At 49.4% G+C, this 17,620-nt stretch overlaps 1 protein-coding gene across 1 annotated transcript; it reads left to right on the top strand.

The window, feature by feature from the left end:
- Nucleotides 1-11,125: 11,125 nt before the first annotated feature.
- Nucleotides 11,126-17,182, top strand: LOC133349614 (uncharacterized protein DDB_G0271670-like). The gene is made up of 2 exons (XM_061563185.1): nucleotides 11,126-12,311; nucleotides 15,237-17,182. The coding sequence occupies exons 1-2, from the start codon at nucleotides 11,780-11,782 to the stop codon at nucleotides 16,238-16,240; spliced, it is 1,536 nt and encodes a 511-aa protein (XP_061419169.1). The 5' UTR covers nucleotides 11,126-11,779; the 3' UTR covers nucleotides 16,241-17,182.
- The last annotated feature ends 438 nt before the right edge of the window (nucleotides 17,183-17,620 follow it).

The following is a 17,620-nucleotide window of genomic DNA, read 5'->3' as shown; positions in this document are numbered from 1 at the left end:
GTTTGAAGGTTTACAAGTAACCACACGCAAAATTCCTTCGCGCTTACGGAAGGCGAGCATTCATTCAATACGTTGCACCAGCCGGTGCTAATATTTTTTAAACATTTAAGAAATGTTAAACATGGACCGCGGTGGTGGGGAAGGGGGAGCGGAAATATGTTATTCATAATAAAGGTTTTTGGGTTAGATCGCGTTATTTGTAAATGTGTTGCAACCCTCCACCACCCAACACGGCCAATCAGTAAAAAATGTGTCATGTTGACAAAAGACAAATAGCTCACTACTTTAGCCTACGGGTTTGTTAAAGAGTGAATCCACAACATTTTCAATTTTTGAATATGACGTTTCGCTGGTCATTACATCTAGCATCATCGGGCAATTTCCCAGAATAGTGAAGCCCTCACTTGCTCCCGTTCTTAAATAGAGCAGCAGGGTGACGTCATCATTTAACCCAATCAGGTGCAGAGATCAGAGGCGGAGGGGGGGGTATTATGATTATATAATAGATTAGTAATCAGTTATGTTAATTTATATCACACTATAAAAAGGTTTGCTGGCTGGCTGGGATGGTAAAGTCCAAAGGATGTACGTGTATATATAATATATAAATATATGTACAGAGTGGCCCAAAAGTCAGGGTTATTTAATATATTTAAAAACTGGCATTAAAACTATTTAATGTTTTACCATTAAAATTGTGTCTATTAATGTCATGACGGATATATAATTCTGAGAAACTTGCACCGTTGTTTCACCTGCCGCACCAGGAGGTCGAAATGAACCGGCGACCTCTGTATCGCAAGGTCAGTGCGCTGACCGTCACACGGCCACTGTGGCAGAATCCCTCAACATTACATCGCACCCGCTGCTGTATTTCAAACATCTTTATACAAATGCATTGACAGGGTATCACCTGTCGGCCTGGAGGGGTAATCGCGGGTATGGGAAAGTTATATAATGACTAACTAGAAGGGGAGCGTATTTGGAGTAAAGGTGAAAGGCGGAGTCAGTCGAGAAGCTCCGAGAATCTGGTCGAAGTTTCTGAAAGTGGGCGTGGCCGGAGGCGGGGCTTAGCCACGCCGGGAGGTATAAAAGGGGGACGGAACCAGAGGTTCGGGGCTGTTGCGGGTCCTGGCTGTGTTGTTGCTCGCCGGCATCTCTCTTCGTCGTCCGGCCCCATGGCCGATCCTCTGCACGGCTCTCATCGTCGTCGTCGCTGCGCTAGTCAGACAGCTGTGTAGTTAGACGCCGACGAGGGGGTTGTGTAGAAGGGTCGGCTATGTGTAGCCATGTAGATCCGTTCTGTATAACGCCCAGTGTTGTGCCCAGTGTGAGAACAAATAAGAAGCTCTGTACACGACGTGTCTCGGAAGTCGCTCAATACACACATGTAAAAGTGGCAAATATATATTTCTTACTGCTATCTATACAGTACACTTCGGTGCATTTTCACTAGCAGCCTGCATATTCCTTTGGACGTCACCACTCGTCCATCCATCCCTCCAGCCAGCCAGCAAAACCTTTTCTAATATTAGTACAATATTGGAAAGAATAATGACGGAATGGCGTCCACGGAATGGAAATCAGGGAGGACGTCCACTTGAAGATGGAGCGATGAAATCAGTGCGCGTGCAGGTGCTGTGTGGATTATTAACAATTGTACCGGATCGCGAGAGATGGCGAGGGCATGGGGAGGGAGGCCTTCATCCAACAGTGGATTGACCATTGCTGATGATGAAAACGATTATGGATAATAACGACGCGCTGCAAAGCACAGTGGTTACATGCACTGCTCTATATGAAGTTAGGCGACTTGAGTTCGATTTCCGGTCACGGCTAACATCAGTGGCGAGCGATATCTAAACCGGTGGGTGCGGTGGTTCCATTCTCTCAACAAACCCGCACTGCCCCAGCCTGGTGAAGTATGGTCAAACAAACAAACCCCATGACTGACAACGACGTTGGGGATACTTTCATCCAGCAGTGGATTGACAACATCGCACAGGTTAAATAAATTGTTAATTCATACATCTTAAATAAAATACATTTACGTATTCACACACTCATACTCAAGTGAGTCGGAGCAGGCGACTCGCCTCGATTGCATACATCACTTCAGAATTTTTTTTTATTATAGGGGAAAGGTGATAAGGGCTGCAACACATTGCTAAAAGGGCGGGGGGGGGAGGGAAGTGCTGCTTTATAACAATGCAAACATCAATGGGTGTAGCCACAATGAATAACTCGACATCAATAAAAAACCAAAGAGTACGAAAGTAAGAGACATCTTGCGTGGTAAGGCATGGTCGTGCGGCGGCGGTGGCATCGCGAGCGCCAAGTGATGATGGTAAGTTCTTTAGATGTTTTTTTTGGGTGTTAGAAAGTGGTCACGGTGAGATTAAGATGCGGGCAACGAGGGACGAGCCGGCGGCTCTGTTAGGCCTCCACAAAGCTGGGCGCACGGAAGCGCCGCTTTCTCTTTTTGTCGTTTGTGTTTCTTTTTGCTGTGGCGGCGGCAGAACAACGGCCTCGAGTCGATCTCGGAGATCAGCCGCGTTGGTCAATCCCCACCAGGCTGGAGAGAGCGGCGGGCTACGTCTTGGCGATTATGGTTGAGGCGACAAACAGTATCAATGCATTTCGATTTAAAGCTTTCGTGACTGCAGGGATTCATCTTCTTGGTTCTTTCGGTAAAGTCACGTAGAAGGGAAATAATAAAATAATAAAATTAAACATAATAAAATAATTCTCACGACGTTTCGGCCACAACGCAAGCAGCCGTCCTCAGGTGAAGAACAGGTCTGTCGGAATTTATTTTATTATTTCCCTTCTACGTGACTTTACCGAAAGAACCAAGAAGAGTATCAATGCAGTCTAACACGTAGTAGGGCTTTTGTAGTAGGCTTTCGCGACCAATATCATCCATAATACAGGTTTTTTTAATTTTGGGTTTGATCGCGTAAATATATAAATGTGTCATTAAACCCGCCACCGCCCGACACAGCCAACTTGCCTCGGCCTCGCTGTGCGCCGCGTTGCACCACTATCCGAGTAGTTAACCTCGCATTCAATAAACTTTTAGAGCCAGGGTGAACATCCGACTCCAAACGTATTTAATGAATAGAACGAGGTGAAACTGATGGAAAAGCACAGCACAAACTACAGCATCTGTTAATACTTGCAATATCGATACAATGAATGAACACAAGGAGCATCATAACATTTTCTTAGATAACATGAAACTCAACAATAGGTCATGGATGGACCAGGCACCTACATTAGCACTGAATAGCTACACAAGAGAATAAGCTGCAGTGTTAAATAAGGTCACATCGTGTAGTCACCATACTGCAGCCTAAATGTACAGCGCTGCACATAACACTGAACTGTGGATGAGATACTTCTTCATCCTTGCTCTCAAGATCGCATTAAAGTTACATGGGAACAAGTCTGACTCGACTTATCCAATTACAAGTAACATTCACACTAATGCAAGTGGCAGGCTTCGATGTTAACTAGGCCTCATATTTATCGTAACAATTTAACAGCATTATAAACCATTGGCAGCATTATAACGGCAATCCTAACATTATGATAGCATTCCCCGTATTATAAGAACATAAACGAACTTACAAACAATGCTTCTTAAAGCCCCGCAATGAACAGATGCACCTGTCTTCACGGAGACGCTATTTGTGCCTCTATTTTGTACTCTGTGTAATGGCTGACACCCTGCCTCATGGCTTAGAGAATCTTAATTCGTCACTTCCTGATCACGTGACCAAACTCAACACCATATCAGGAAGTTATTGTGTAATCAACACCCCCATACCTGCCATGGGGCAAACACAACTAGTAAGGGTTGTCATGTAAACAGAACATGCCAATTCGTTACTAGTGAAGAGGAGACTTGAGATGGTTACGCAGGATCTTTATTTCCAAGGCAACTCACACCGTACTTCCACTCATCATCGAAAACCAACCCCGAACCCTCCAAATCCTCTCCCTTATACAGCTCGTCTCCCCACTTCTTTAACACTCATTCCCTATCTCGGGTTTTCCAGCCCTTGTTAACTCTCCCGGGAGTTTCCCACACTTTGACGAGCTTCTCGGGTTTTCCCCACTCTGTTAATCCTCCTGGGGACAATCCGCTAGGAGTGTCCTCCACTCAATAATCGGATTGCGTGTCGGACACGGCAGCGCTCCCGTGACCCTTAACCCGAGGTTGTGCGGTGTTTGTGTGTGAGGATGTCCCGAACATCTTATACACGAGTTCTAGATTTGAAGCTTTCGTAACTGCAAGGATTCATACTCTTAGGTTTTTTCGGTAAAGTCACGAGGTAAAAAAAATGAAATTAAAATTAATAAAAGTAATAATAGAAATAAAATAATAAAAAAGCACGACGTTTCGGAGGCAACACAAGTCTCCGTCATCAGGTGGGACCGTCACAGCTAGATTTGCTGCATCAAGTGAGGCAGGGATTCCAAGATGCACGAGTGTTGGAGAGCCAAGCGACAACATTTACAATCCGAGTACGACGTTTCGCCAGTAATTACAATTGGCTTCATCAGGCGACAGCCAAATTTGTATGTCGTTAATAATAAGTGCACGCTTTCGCGCATTCCATGCAGCGCCACGTGAACTCTGCCGAAGCCCTCTCGTCGTAGCTAGCAGCAGCAACAGCAGCAGCAACAGCAGCAGCAGCAACAGCAGCAACAGCAGCAGCAGCAACAGCAGCAGCAGCAGCAACAGCAGCAACAGCAGCAGCAGCAACAGCAGCAGCAGCAACAGCAGCAGCAACAGCCGCAACAGCAGCAGCAGCAACAGCATCAACAGCAGCAGCAACAGCAGCAGCAGTAACAGCAGCAACAGCAGCAGCAACAGCAGCAGCAACAGCAGCAGCAGCAACAGCAGCAGCAACGGCAGCAACAGCAGCAGCAGCAACAGCAGCAACAGCAGCAGCAGACCTCGACATTGGTATTTCAATCCTGAACCATATATCTGCCGCCAGCATAGCGAGAATAGAATGCGTTATACAACGGCGCGACGTCCGGTGACTCACACATTCCTGACACGTGTTTGTTTTGTAATTTACGGTGGTAATTGTCCGTGGCACTTGTCAAAGGTGTAAACTCGAAACCAAATCGGCCGTGCACATGGCCATTAACCACAGTGGTGGGGTAAAGTGTGGGTAGGGGGCGTCCATAAATGACGTCACAAAGCTCTGCCCCCCCCCTCCCCCCAAAAATATTAAACACGCTTCAAATCGCTTTAAACTATTGTCATTGTAGTGCGTATTTAATGTGGCGCTGCACTCTGATGTTGTAGGAGTAAACATTTATTTAAAAGTCTATTTAATTCAGTAGAACGTGTTGTCTATATTTATTGAAAGTTGCGCATTTTGATGTGACGTCACATTTTTCAACCCCCCCCCCCCCCTCGTCACACATCGTCACAAATGTCTGACCCCCGCCCCCCTAGGTGGGTGACGTCATTTATGGACGGCCCCGTACTATTGTTTGGGCGGTGACACGGTCGAAGCAGCAGCAACTTTCGCCGCTCGTTGTGGCAGAAGTTCGCGGTGCGAAACCCAGCGGCTGCCCTAATTAACGGTGGCTAGGAGATGTTGACTACCTCGCCTGGTATGCAGGAGGCCGTGAGTTCGATCCCGACCCTGACGCCTGCTGCTGTATATTTGGAGTTTGCGTGTCTCTCTCTCTCCCCGTGGTCGAGTGGATTTTTTTTCTCCGGGACCTCTGGTTTTTAAATCCTTTATATTAAGTTCGCTTGCTTGCTTGCGTGCTTGCGTGCTTGCTTGCTTGCTTACGACCGTGCAAATCTTTCGGTCGTTTTTTAACCCACTTCCCGTGATCCAATCGAGCTGACATTTTCCACAGACTCGTTGTGCGTGACAATTAATTTTCGTGAAAAAATTTTTCCAAAATTTTACACTGTTTAGGGAAATGTTTTTTTAAATATTTAATTACCAATTGCTTAATGCTGGCAGACAATCATCTGACCCATAGGTGGCAGCCATCTCAAGCCAGAGGACGAGATGACTCTAGCCGCCACGCATATAAAGGATTTATAGTGAAAAACTTTGTTTTTACGGGTTATTTTTTTCCCCTCCACGTTTAGAATCAACATCACGCGTTTAGAGTATTTGGCCACTGCTAGAAATTTCCACACGACGATGAGTCGCTTCGTTGAGCTATCACTTGTGGCGAGGTCGCTTCTGAAAAAAATCTGATATAGCTCAGTGGGCCTTACCTGGCAAAATAAAAAAAAACAATAGTTTAGTTTAATACTGCGGGGTGTAATGACCACAGGAATAACAACAACAAGAAATACTCCCGCAGACCGCCCTTCCTCACCTCACAGCGGACATTAAAGATCCCGTGCCATTGCGTGCCGGCCTTGAAGATCAACATTTGCTGAATTTGAAAATGACACCGCAGTTTACTCAGTTGGGGCTATAAGACCAAGATATCTCCCCCGTGTAGCCTTAACAGACTGTTGGGAGGGGCAAGCGCTCTTAGCGAGCACCTATGAAGGCCGGCTCGGCACACGAGGGGGGGGGGGGTGGCCAGCGCCGCGCCCGGCCGCCTTTGTCTCCCCAGTAGCGATGTTTACACACCGCACCAGGTAGTCATTTGAGGCAGCAACAGAATGCCCGGGAGGTCACACTTGCATATGAGACCATGTCTGGGTCACTCGGGTTCTCACCCGGTTGAAGAAAATAAACTCAACCAAACTCCCACCTCTTGCAAGACGTACTCGCCAGAGTGACAGCGCAGGCTGAAAACCCTCTAGACCCCGAGGAGGACCTCAATTTGGAGCCTCGGTTAGCAATCCCATGGGAGGGCTGCCTGGCAATACGAGATGTTGTCGGCTTTGGCTGGAAGGTGGTCAGATGATGTCAGCAAAGCAACATGAATTATTGAATCAATCTTTGCGGAGCTTTGAGTTGTCCCTTCACATGCCCCGTGGGGTGTACTACGAGTCATCCGGTCTGGTCCCACTCAGGAGGCCAAGCAACTTGAGGTCGTATGCAGGAGGACTTGGGTTCGAATCCGACCCTGACGCCTGCTGCATGTTTGGAGTTTGCGTGTCTCTCTCTCTCTCATCATCATCATCATCACGGCGGTTGAGATGTTAACTACCTCGCCTGGTATACAGGAGGTCTTGGGTTTGATCCCGACCCTGAAGCCTGCTGCATGTTTGGAGTTTGCGTGTCTCTCTCTCTCATCATCATCATCACGGCGGTTGAGATGTTAATTACTTCGCCTGGTATACAGGATGTCTTGGGTTTGATCCCGACCCTGACGCCTGCTGCATGTTTGGAGTTTGCGTGTCTCTCTCTCTCATCATCATCATCACGGCGGTTGAGATGTTAACTACCTCGCCTGGTATACAGGAGGTCTTGGGTTTGATCCCGACCCTGAAGCCTGCTGCATGTTTGGAGTTTGCGTGTCTCTCTCTCTCTCTCATCATCATCATCACGGCGGTTGAGATGTTAACTACCTCGCCTGGTATACAGGAGGTCTTGGGTTTGATCCCGACCCTGAAGCCTGCTGCTGTATATTTGGAGTTTGCGTGTCTCTCTACCCGTGGTCGCGTGGATTTTTCTCCGGGTCCTCCGGTTTTCCCTCCCACATTTAGAATCAACATCATCACCGCGTTTAAGAATATTTGGCTGCTGTACATTTCCACACGATGATGATGATGAGCCACTTCGTTGAGCTATTATTTGTGATGGCGAGGACGCTTCTGAAAAATAGCTCTACAGCAAAAGTGGGCCTTACCTGGTAAAAGAAAAAATATTTTAGTAAAAAAAATTGTTTACCGTAAGCCACGTTTTCAAAATGGAATTGTCGAAAATATCCAAGTGTGGCAGTACCCTCCGTAAAAGGAGTATCATGCCTCGGTGCGACTTTCCTGGGTGTATAAGGACAATGCGATTGTTGTTGTTTTATTATTAGTAGCGCTAAGTATCCTTATTATATAACAGTGACTAAGCCCAAGCGGAAGCGCATTGCTCAGGTCTGCTGCATAAATGCGCCGCCCGGTATGTGTGTGCTGTTACATCCGTCAGATGCTTGCGAGTGTCTGTGCTGTGTCAACTGTGCATGCGTCTTCTGTGTTCGTCTAGTATAGCGGTTAGTGCGCTCACGGCCAACACCAGTGACGAATATTTAAACCGGTCCTGGGCCTCCCCTAGGTCGACTCAGCCTCAAATGAGTACCTGGCGTGGTGTGTAAACATCGCCACTGGGGAGATAAAGGCGGTCGGGCGTGGTTCTGGCCACACGCTCACTCGTGTGCCGTGCAGGGCTTTATATGTGCTCGCTAACAGCACTTGTCCCAACAGCCTGTTTAGGCGATACGGGGGATCTTTATCTTTGAGTGTGAGTGTGTATGGGGAGCGGTAGTGTAGTGGTTAGAGCGCCGCACTACGAACCCGCCGACCTGATTTCGATTTCCGCTCACGGCCATCGACACCAATAACGATTATCTGAGCCAGTCCTGGGCCTCCCTGAAATCGATCGAGCCATAAACGAGTGCCTGGCGCTGTTTGTAAACATCAGCGTTGCGGAGACAAAGGTTGGCTCGGGCGTGGTGCCGGCCACCATATCCCCCTCGTGTGCCGTGCCGGCCTTCATAGGGGGTGCTCGCTAACAGCACTTGCCCCCAACAGTCTGTTAGAGGCTATACGGGGGAGCTTTGTCTTTGTGCCGCGTTTCAGCATTTGCTCAGGAACGCGGGAGGGCTTTTGTGTCACCGTGGAACCGTGAGTAGCAAGGAGGAGAGATTTACCCCTCCAGTAGAAACCGCGTTCTCTCCTTAAAAGGTGAGCAATGCTGCGCTGCGAGGGGAGGTATGATTTAAGCGACGCAAGATGAATGACGTGAGAGGCACGCAGACTTGTGTGACTCCACTGCTGGATGGAAGCCTCCTCGCCACGGGCTTGCTGGGCCATCACTTCACCACGCTGGTCAGCGCGATGTGGCGAATAGATGGAGTTGGTGAAGTGATGGAGTTGGTGAAGTGATGGATTTGGTGGAGAGATGGGGTTGGTGGAGAGATGAAGTTGGTGAAGTGATGGATTTGGTGAAGTGATGGAGTTAGTGAAGTGATGGATTTGGTGAAGAGATGGAGTTGATGAAGTGATTGAGTTGGTGGAGAGACGCTGTTGATAAAGTGATGGAGTTGATGAAGTGATAGATTTGGTGAAGTGATGGAGTTGGTGAAGAGATGGAGTTGATGAAGTGATGGAGTTGGTGAACCGCGCAAACTCCACCGATGAGTCGGGGGGGGGGGTCGCGTTGGCCATACCTCTCCGCGCTGGTGAACGCGGCTTAGTGGTGATGTGGGGGAGGAGCGCCTCTCTCGCTGCGAGGCTGCGAGGTTTCACTCGCCACGCACGATGAGCCGTCGCCGGGAATCGAACCCGAGCCGCTGTGCTCAGAGGGCATTTTGTAAACTCGCTGCACCACCTCTCCGGCCCACGCACGCAGTAGCATTGTCGTGAGCCGTGGTTCAATCCACTGCTGGATGAAGGCATCCTCGACATTGCGACGTGACACGAACAGACAGACCGAGCTGGGGTGGGGGGGCAGGGCCGGTTCTGATATCAGTCGCCACTGATGTCAGCCGGGAATCGTCGACTTTAGTTTCGAGTTCCAAGATGATTCTGTTCCACCGGTGGGTTATGACGGACGAGAGACCGGAATTGTGAGTTTCATCGGCCTGCCCGTGCCGGACATCCATGAAAAAGAACTTCATAGCTCATCGGATTTCCTCCTGCAGTCGAGATTGTAATTACTGGCGAAACGTCGAACTCGGATTGTAAATGTTGTGGCTTGGCTCTCCAACACACCGGTGTGCTGTACTAGTATACTACACTATACACTACATTATACACTACACTACTAAACACTACACTATACACTACATTATACACTACACTACTATACACTACACTATACACTACATTATACACTACACTACTATGCACTACATTATACACTACACTACTATACACTACACTACTATACACTACACTACTATACACTACATTATACACTACACTACTATACACTACACTATACACTACACTACACACTAGTGCTGTACTTGTGACGCATTGGCCACGTTCTGTTTACGTGACAACCTTTACTAGTTGGCTGTGTCGGGTGGTGGCGGGTTTAACGACACATTTATATTTTAACGCGATCTAACCCAAAAAAAACTCTGTTATGGATGATATTGGTCGTGAAAGCCCTAATACTAATACTGCTGCTGCTGCGTGTTAAACAGTCGAGATAGAGAAGCCCGATTCTGACGTGCAGGTGCGGGCAAAGCAGAACAACAAAGTTCGCGCAATGAAGCACAAAGACAAATCGGTCCGTCTGATGAAGACCGCTTCTGTTGCGATCGAAACGTCGTGGGTTTTTTGCTTTTATTATTTTAAATTTATCATGTCATTTTTTATTTAATTACCTGTTATTTTTATTTTATTTCCTACCCACGTGACTTTACCGAAAGAACCACGAATATAAATAAACCACCCACCCTCCCTCCCCCCCACAACTGTGCAGAACCTGGCATAAGGAAGGCGGCAATGGCTCGTCGCGGTTTCTCTGGTTGACGTTCGCAATGAGCTGTGCGTCGCAGTAGCCGGGGCAGATAAAAAAAAGATTTAAAAAAACCCACCCGGAATGTGGATGTTTATTCGTGGGTTTAGCTTGACCACCACCCCCAACCACCCAGAGGTTCGTGATCCGGCGATAAGGAGCGGGCGATTGCTGCTGCTCTTACGAACCCGGCGACCCGAGTTCGATTCCCGCTCACGGCCACCGACAAACCCGCTGTGACGATTCAATCTTGAACCGGTCCGGGGGGGCGGGGGTGCGCTCCCCTAAGTCGACTTGGCCTTCAAATGAGTACCTGGTGCGGTGTGCAAATATCGCCACTGGGGGAGACAAAGGCGGTCGGGCGTGGTGCTGGCCACCCACCCCCTCGTGTGCCGTGCCGGTCTGCGTAGGTGGTGCTCGCTAACAGCACTTTCCCCTACAGTCTGTTAAGGCTACACGGGGGATCTTTCTTTTTGACGGTAATCAATAACAGTCCAACACACACACAGACACACATAGACACAGACACACACAGACACACACACACAGACACACACATAGACACACACACAGACACACACACAAACAAACACACACACAGACAGACACACACAGACACACACACACAAACAGACACACACACAGACAGACACACAGACAGACACACACACAGACACACACAGACACAGACACACACAGACACACACATACACACACACAGACAGACAGACAGACACACACAGACAGACATACACACACACATACACAGACACACAGACACACACACACGCACGGACTGGCAGAGACACACGAGGCGTGGCCAGGCTTGCCCGGCCCCTGCGTGTGGCCTTCAACCCATAAAGACCGCCGCGTCTCGAGGCCTCGTCTCATTCGCGGTCTGACGCACGGAGAACCCCCACGCGCGAGCCTGGGTCAGGGTGCAAACCTCGACGGAGAAACGAAATCCTCTCTCGACCGGCATCCCTGACACATCAATCGAGGCACGCACCTCCAGCACTGCAATCATCATCAGCAGCGTCATTAGCAGCAGCATCATTAGCAGCGGCAGCAGCAACAACATCATCATAATCAGCAGCATCATCACTTCCACCTTGCCCCCGCTTCGGGGAGTTGTCACCACCATGAAGTCGACCACGCACTCCTGGATCTGTTCCTCCTCGATCTCCACCACCACCATCATCATCATCACCTTGATCTTCTGCTCCCTCCTGTGCGCGTCCCACGCGGCGAGGCTCCATCATCAACATCACCACCATCAGCACCTCCAACATCAACATCACCACCATCAGCACCACCACCACCATCAGCACCAGCAGCAGCAGCAGCATCACGAGCCGGGGCTGCAGGTGCGCGACTCCAGGACCAACCAGGAGGAGACGGAGCCGTCTCACGCGCCCCTCCGTCACCTCTCCGGGGAGGTGGAGGCGATCAAGAGGGAGATCCTGGAGCGGCTGGGGCTGGAGAAGCCCCCGACGGTGCCCGACGTTTCTCGCGGGGGGCTTCTCCAGGCGCGGCAGGAGGAGGAGGCGGCGTGGACACGGTACCACGAGACGGTCACGAGGCGAGCCGGCTCCGGGTCGGGAGTCACCGGAGGAGGAGATTCCGGCGACTCGGAGTCGAACCCAACCACCTTCACCTTGACGGCTCACACAGGTGCGTGGATGGTGATCCCTCGCCTGGTAGGCGGGAGGTCGTGGGTTCGATCCCGACCCTGACGCCTGCTGTATGTTTGGAGTTTGCATGTCTCTCTCTCTCTCTCGTCATCATCATCACGGTGGCTAGGAGATGTTAACTACCTCGCCTGGTATACAGGAGGTCATGGGTTCGATCCCGACCCTGACACCTGCTGCTGTATATTTGGAGTTTGCGTGTCTCTCTCTCCTCATCGCGGTGGCTAGGAGATGTTAACTACCTCGCCTGGTAGGCGGGAGGTCGTGGGTTCGATCCCGACCCTGACGTCTGCTGTATGTTTGTAGTTTGCGTGTCTCTCTCTCTCGTCATCATCATCACGGTGGCTAGGAGATGTTGACTACCTCGCCTGGTATACAGGAGGTCTTGGTTTCAATCCGGACCCTGACGCTTGCTGCTGTATATGTGGAGTTTGCGTGTCTCTCTGCCCGTGGTCGCGTGGATTTTTCTCCGGGTCCTCCGGTTTTCCCTTCCACATTTGAGAATCAACGTCACGCGTTTCGAGCATTTTGGCTGCTGTACATTTCCACGCGATGATGACGATAAGCCGCCAACTTCGCTGAGCTATCATTTGTGATAGCCAGGACGCTTCTGAAAACGAGCTCCTATAGAGCTCAGTCGGCTTTACCTGGTACAAAAAAATATATTATAAAAAATTTATATTAATAGTAGGAGAAAGATGATGATGAACAGTGGCGTGAGACGGACGGGTCAGCTGCCGGACCGAGGATTCAGCGCGTTGCACAGCGAGCGGCTAGCGGCCTCAAATTGTTGGTGGGGAGGTGTCGCAACAGGGGGGGGTTCAGTGTCGGATGAAGCAAGTGCGGGGCCTCTAGCATGATGTTATTAAGGAGCCCTAAATTAAAAAAATATATATAAAAACACAATTTTGTAACTTGCATAGTAAAGTAATTGTGTTTTTTTCATTTGCTATACAGCCAGATAATACGACAAATCGCTAACCTTAAATACCCAGTCGTTCGTAAAAGTTGAAGGCGGTATAGTACTATAGTAATAGAGCAAGTGCAGAATCACTGAACCGGAATTGATAGCTTGAAAGCATTCAGCGCGGGGTCCTTGAAAGTGCGAGGCCCGTAGCTACACGTGCAGTAGTAGCTACTTGTGCTACGAGGATCATCCGGCACTGGGGGGGGGGGGGGGGGTCGTGGAGGCTTGAGGACCGATTCACACATCACTCGCCACTGATGTTAGCCGTGCCCGGGCGAAGGGGCTCGCTGCGTGGTTAGCGCTGCGCTGCGAAGCCGGGCTACCCGAGTTCGATTCCCCGCTCACGGGCAATAACTACCGAAGCGAATTTTTTAATGGGTCCTGTGCCTCCCCTAGGTCGACTCAGCCTCAAATGAGTAGAGTACTTGGTGCGGTGTGCTAAACATCAGCATTGGGGAGACAAAGGCGGTCATGCGGGGTTTCTGGCAACACACACCCTCCTTGTGTGCCATACCGGCCTCAATAGGTGCTCGCTAATGGAACTTGCCCCGACACTTAGCTGAAGGCTATATAGGGGATCTTTGTCTTGTGTATAACAAATTTGTATGTGAACAATGAGTGGAGCGGTGGCGCAGTGGTTAGCACGCTAACGCTACGAACCCGGCCACGGCTCTAATATCAGGGGCTCGAGTGATATCAGAACCGGTTCCTGGGCCTCCCCTAGATCGACTCAGCCTTAAACATGCTTACCTGGTGCAGTTTACATAGTTCCAGAAAGGACACGATCTAAAATTATACTAATTTTATTTAAATGCAGCCATGAATCATATTTAAAATGTTCTTAAAACATAATCATCATTGAAACACATTTTACTCATCAAAGAATCAATTAATAATTGAATAATCATCTTTAACATTACATTTTTTTAAATGTCTTTGAACAATAAAAACCATCATGTTATATTAAAAGTCATTTTAGGTATTTCATGAAGCAGTGACGTGAGCAAACTATTCCCGGGCTGGAACTGTAAAGTTTGTTTCCCATCAGTATAAGTGAACAATGAAGTTATGTAAACATATAATCATCACAATTCACATTGCATTATCTCTACATCGCTTTGATGCATTGCTCTTATAAAGTAATTGCATCATTATCAATACAAATAACACATTGACAAAGTCTGAAAATCATCATCGCTGTTGCCCTATTCAAAATAATCATTCGCGTCATTGGAGAGAATGTAAATAATCCAAGCAAGCGTGACACTTCTGATGAGAGACTGAATGTCGAAACCGCTCCAGAGGTTTGCTTGTCCTGATGCAATGCTGCTGAGATGATGCACTCCCACAAGGCAGTGCGGCTGCTGGGTTGCGTAATACAGTGTTGTCCCTGACATCCTTGGAGAGCTCTTTGGTCTTGGCCATCGTGGAGAGTTTGGAATCTGATTGATTGATTGCTTCTGTGAACAGGTGTCTTTTATACAGGTAACAAGCTGAGATTAGGAGCACTCCATTTAAGAGTGTGCTCCTAATCTCAGCTCGATACCTGTATAAAAGACACCTGGGAGCCAGAAATCTTTCTGATTGAGAGGGGGTCAAATACTTATTTCCCTCATTAAAATGCAAATCAATTTATAACATTTTTGACATGCGTTTTTCTGGATTTTGTTGTTGTTATTCTGCCTCTCACTGTTCAAATAAACCTACCATTAAAATTATAGACTGATCATTTCTTGGTCAGTGGGCAAACGTACAAAAGCAGCAGGGGTTCAAATACTTTTTTCCCTCACTGTACATACTTTCATCCATTTTTCCGTGGAGAGACGAATTATACGTAAATAAGACACTGCTTATTTGCAGTACGTTATCATCACGATGACATTATTTCGCCTGTGTCTCATAAATATCATTATAATAATAATTGTCATAATCTCTTTCCAGGCTCCACGGTGATTACATCATCATCGTCGTCGTCATCACCGCCCAGCTCCCTGCGCCTCCACTTCTCTCTGGAGGAAATTCTCGCGGCCTGTTCCCGACACCGCCTGCGCGTGACGTCAGCTCACCTCGCCCTGACCTCCACCTTGACCCGAGCACTGGCCCCGGCCTCCACGCTGACCCTGATCCACGCGGGGCCTCCCACCGGGTCGCCCAACTCGGAGCCCCGGGCGAGGCTATCCCTGGGCGTCCGACTCGAGCGCGGGGTTCGATCCCGGCACCAGGCGTCTGTGGACGTGAGCTTCGCCCTGCGGGGTCTCATCGACAAGTGGCTGGGGGACAGCAGCAACAGCAGCAGCATCGACAACAGCAGCAGCAGCAGCAATAGGAGCAGTGAAATCAACATCAGCAACATCAGCAACAGCAGCAATATCAACACCACCACGACCACCAGCACCAGCAGCAACAGCAGCAATATCAACACCACCACGACCACCAGCACCAGCAGCAACAGCAGCACGCTAGTGGTGGACATCTCGTTGCCGTCTTCCCCGACCGCCGGCGAGACGTCGTCGCCCAAGTCGTGGGCCTCGGGCGTCGTCCTGCGCGTGACGCTGCGAGCGCGGGGCCCCCGGCGCTCGACGGCGCGCCGGAGGAGCCGGCGCGACGCGTCGTCGGAGGACTGCGCCGACTCGGAGCAGAAGAAGTGCTGCCGCTCGCCCATGCGCGTCTCCTTCGCCGACATCGGCTGGGACGACTGGGTGAAGGCGCCCGCCGAGTACGCCGCGTACGCGTGCCAGGGCGCGTGCCCGCACAGGTACAAGGCGGCCAACAGGTACGCGCTGCTGCTCGCCAAGATGCACCGGCTCACGGGCGGGGCGGTGGCCGGGCCGTGCTGCGTGCCCGCGGCCCTGGAGCCGCTCGTCCTCCTGCACTATGACAGCGACGGCAAGCTGGCCGTGTCCGCCGTCGAGGACATGATCGTGAGCAAGTGCCACTGTCAGTAGACAGCGCGTGGTGGTGCTGGTGCTGGTGGTTAGTAGCGGTGCCTTGCCACCCCAGTCGGAGGACACGAGGCGGCCGGTGGAGATGCCGCAAGCGACGGCTTCGGTCGAGGAGGGCGTTGATCGCGGCGCGAGGTCGCCAACCGTGGGGAGGTCGTGGAGATTGGTGGTGGTCGAGGGAGGAGGGGGGGTCCAATGGAGATGCCGCAGGAGGTGAGACACTGGGTCGTCCGCCTGGGAAACGATTGCGACGAGACGTCACTGCCAGGAGATGAGGAGCTGCGTCCAGCGAGCACGTGACCCTGACGAGGTGTCACCCTCGGGAGGTGACGTTGGAGATGCGGCCACCCGAGGACATTACAGCCACAGCGGTGGATATCACGTGGACATACTGGTCCCCGTCATGTGATCGTGCAATTTCCAGTCACTGGCTACAGCGTGCCAATGAACACGGGCATGAAGAATATTTAATTGTGTTATTTTTATTATTTTATTATTTCCCTTCTACATGACTTTACCGAAAGAATATGAATATTTGGGGTGTTTATGTATAAAAAGGTGGGTTTTTTAATTCTGGGTTGCATCTCAACGTTTAATACTTCATCCATCATCAGCATCATCCTGGAAAAGGGGTGAGGTTTGGGAATTATCTTCTGGAGCTCAGCCCCAGGCACTTCCGGCAGATATGAATCCCTGATTATTGATGATGATGAGGATGCTGATGATGATGACTGAGTAATTGTTCCAGAACAAGAAGGAATTTTCAGAACCACGCGTAACGGTTATCATATTGAGATTTAATTTATTTGTATTTATTTGTGTTTCGAGTCATTGTGTTTGTTTGGTTATTTATTTGTCGGGATGTTAAGTGACGAAGCTGTTGTCACGTGGGAAGAGTTGTGGGCATGAGGTGAGGAGCGGCTGAGTCCGGATTATTTGACGGGGGTTTACAACTTGCAAATACAGACGTGCATGGAGAAACAATGAGGCTGGCACCTCGGCGTGGAATTTCATTCGTGTGAGTTCGCGATCGTGGTGGGTGCTGCTTGTCACAATCTGAATATTTGTTCACACTGCAGGAGCAATCCGATCAGCTATAAAGTTATTTTTCACAGACGTCCAGTAAAGGGCACGGGATCAGAACGTCAACAACAACAAACAAGACATTAACACGACGAGAGTGAAAAGTATAAGAAAAGGTAAAAAAAAATCACGTAAAATAAATGCTAATAAAACTAAACTATTGTTTTTTTTATCTTACCAGACAAAGCCTACTGAGCTATTAGCTTATTTTGCAGAAGCGACCTGGCCACAAATGAAAGCTAAAGAAAAGTGGCTTATCATGTTGGAAATGTACAGCAGCAAAAATAATTTAAATGTATG

The sequence above is a fragment of the Lethenteron reissneri genome, chromosome 4 (assembly GCF_015708825.2).
Source record: "Lethenteron reissneri isolate LAM-NWPU_2019-01 chromosome 4, ASM1570882v1, whole genome shotgun sequence".
In the NCBI taxonomy this organism is placed as follows: Eukaryota; Metazoa; Chordata; class Hyperoartia; order Petromyzontiformes; family Petromyzontidae; genus Lethenteron; species Lethenteron reissneri.
The sequence above is the reverse complement of the archived record's forward strand: the minus strand, read 5'-3'. Positions and strand labels throughout refer to the sequence as shown.

Excerpts from the sequence above, each read along its gene's own strand:
- LOC133349614 (XM_061563185.1), top strand. The coding sequence starts at position 11,780 with ATGAAGTCGACCACGCACTCCTGGATCTGTTCCTCCTCGATCTCCACC. Across the intron at positions 12,312-15,236 it reads CACCTTGACGGCTCACACAG|GCTCCACGGTGATTACATCA; the intron begins GTGCGTGGATGG and ends ATCTCTTTCCAG.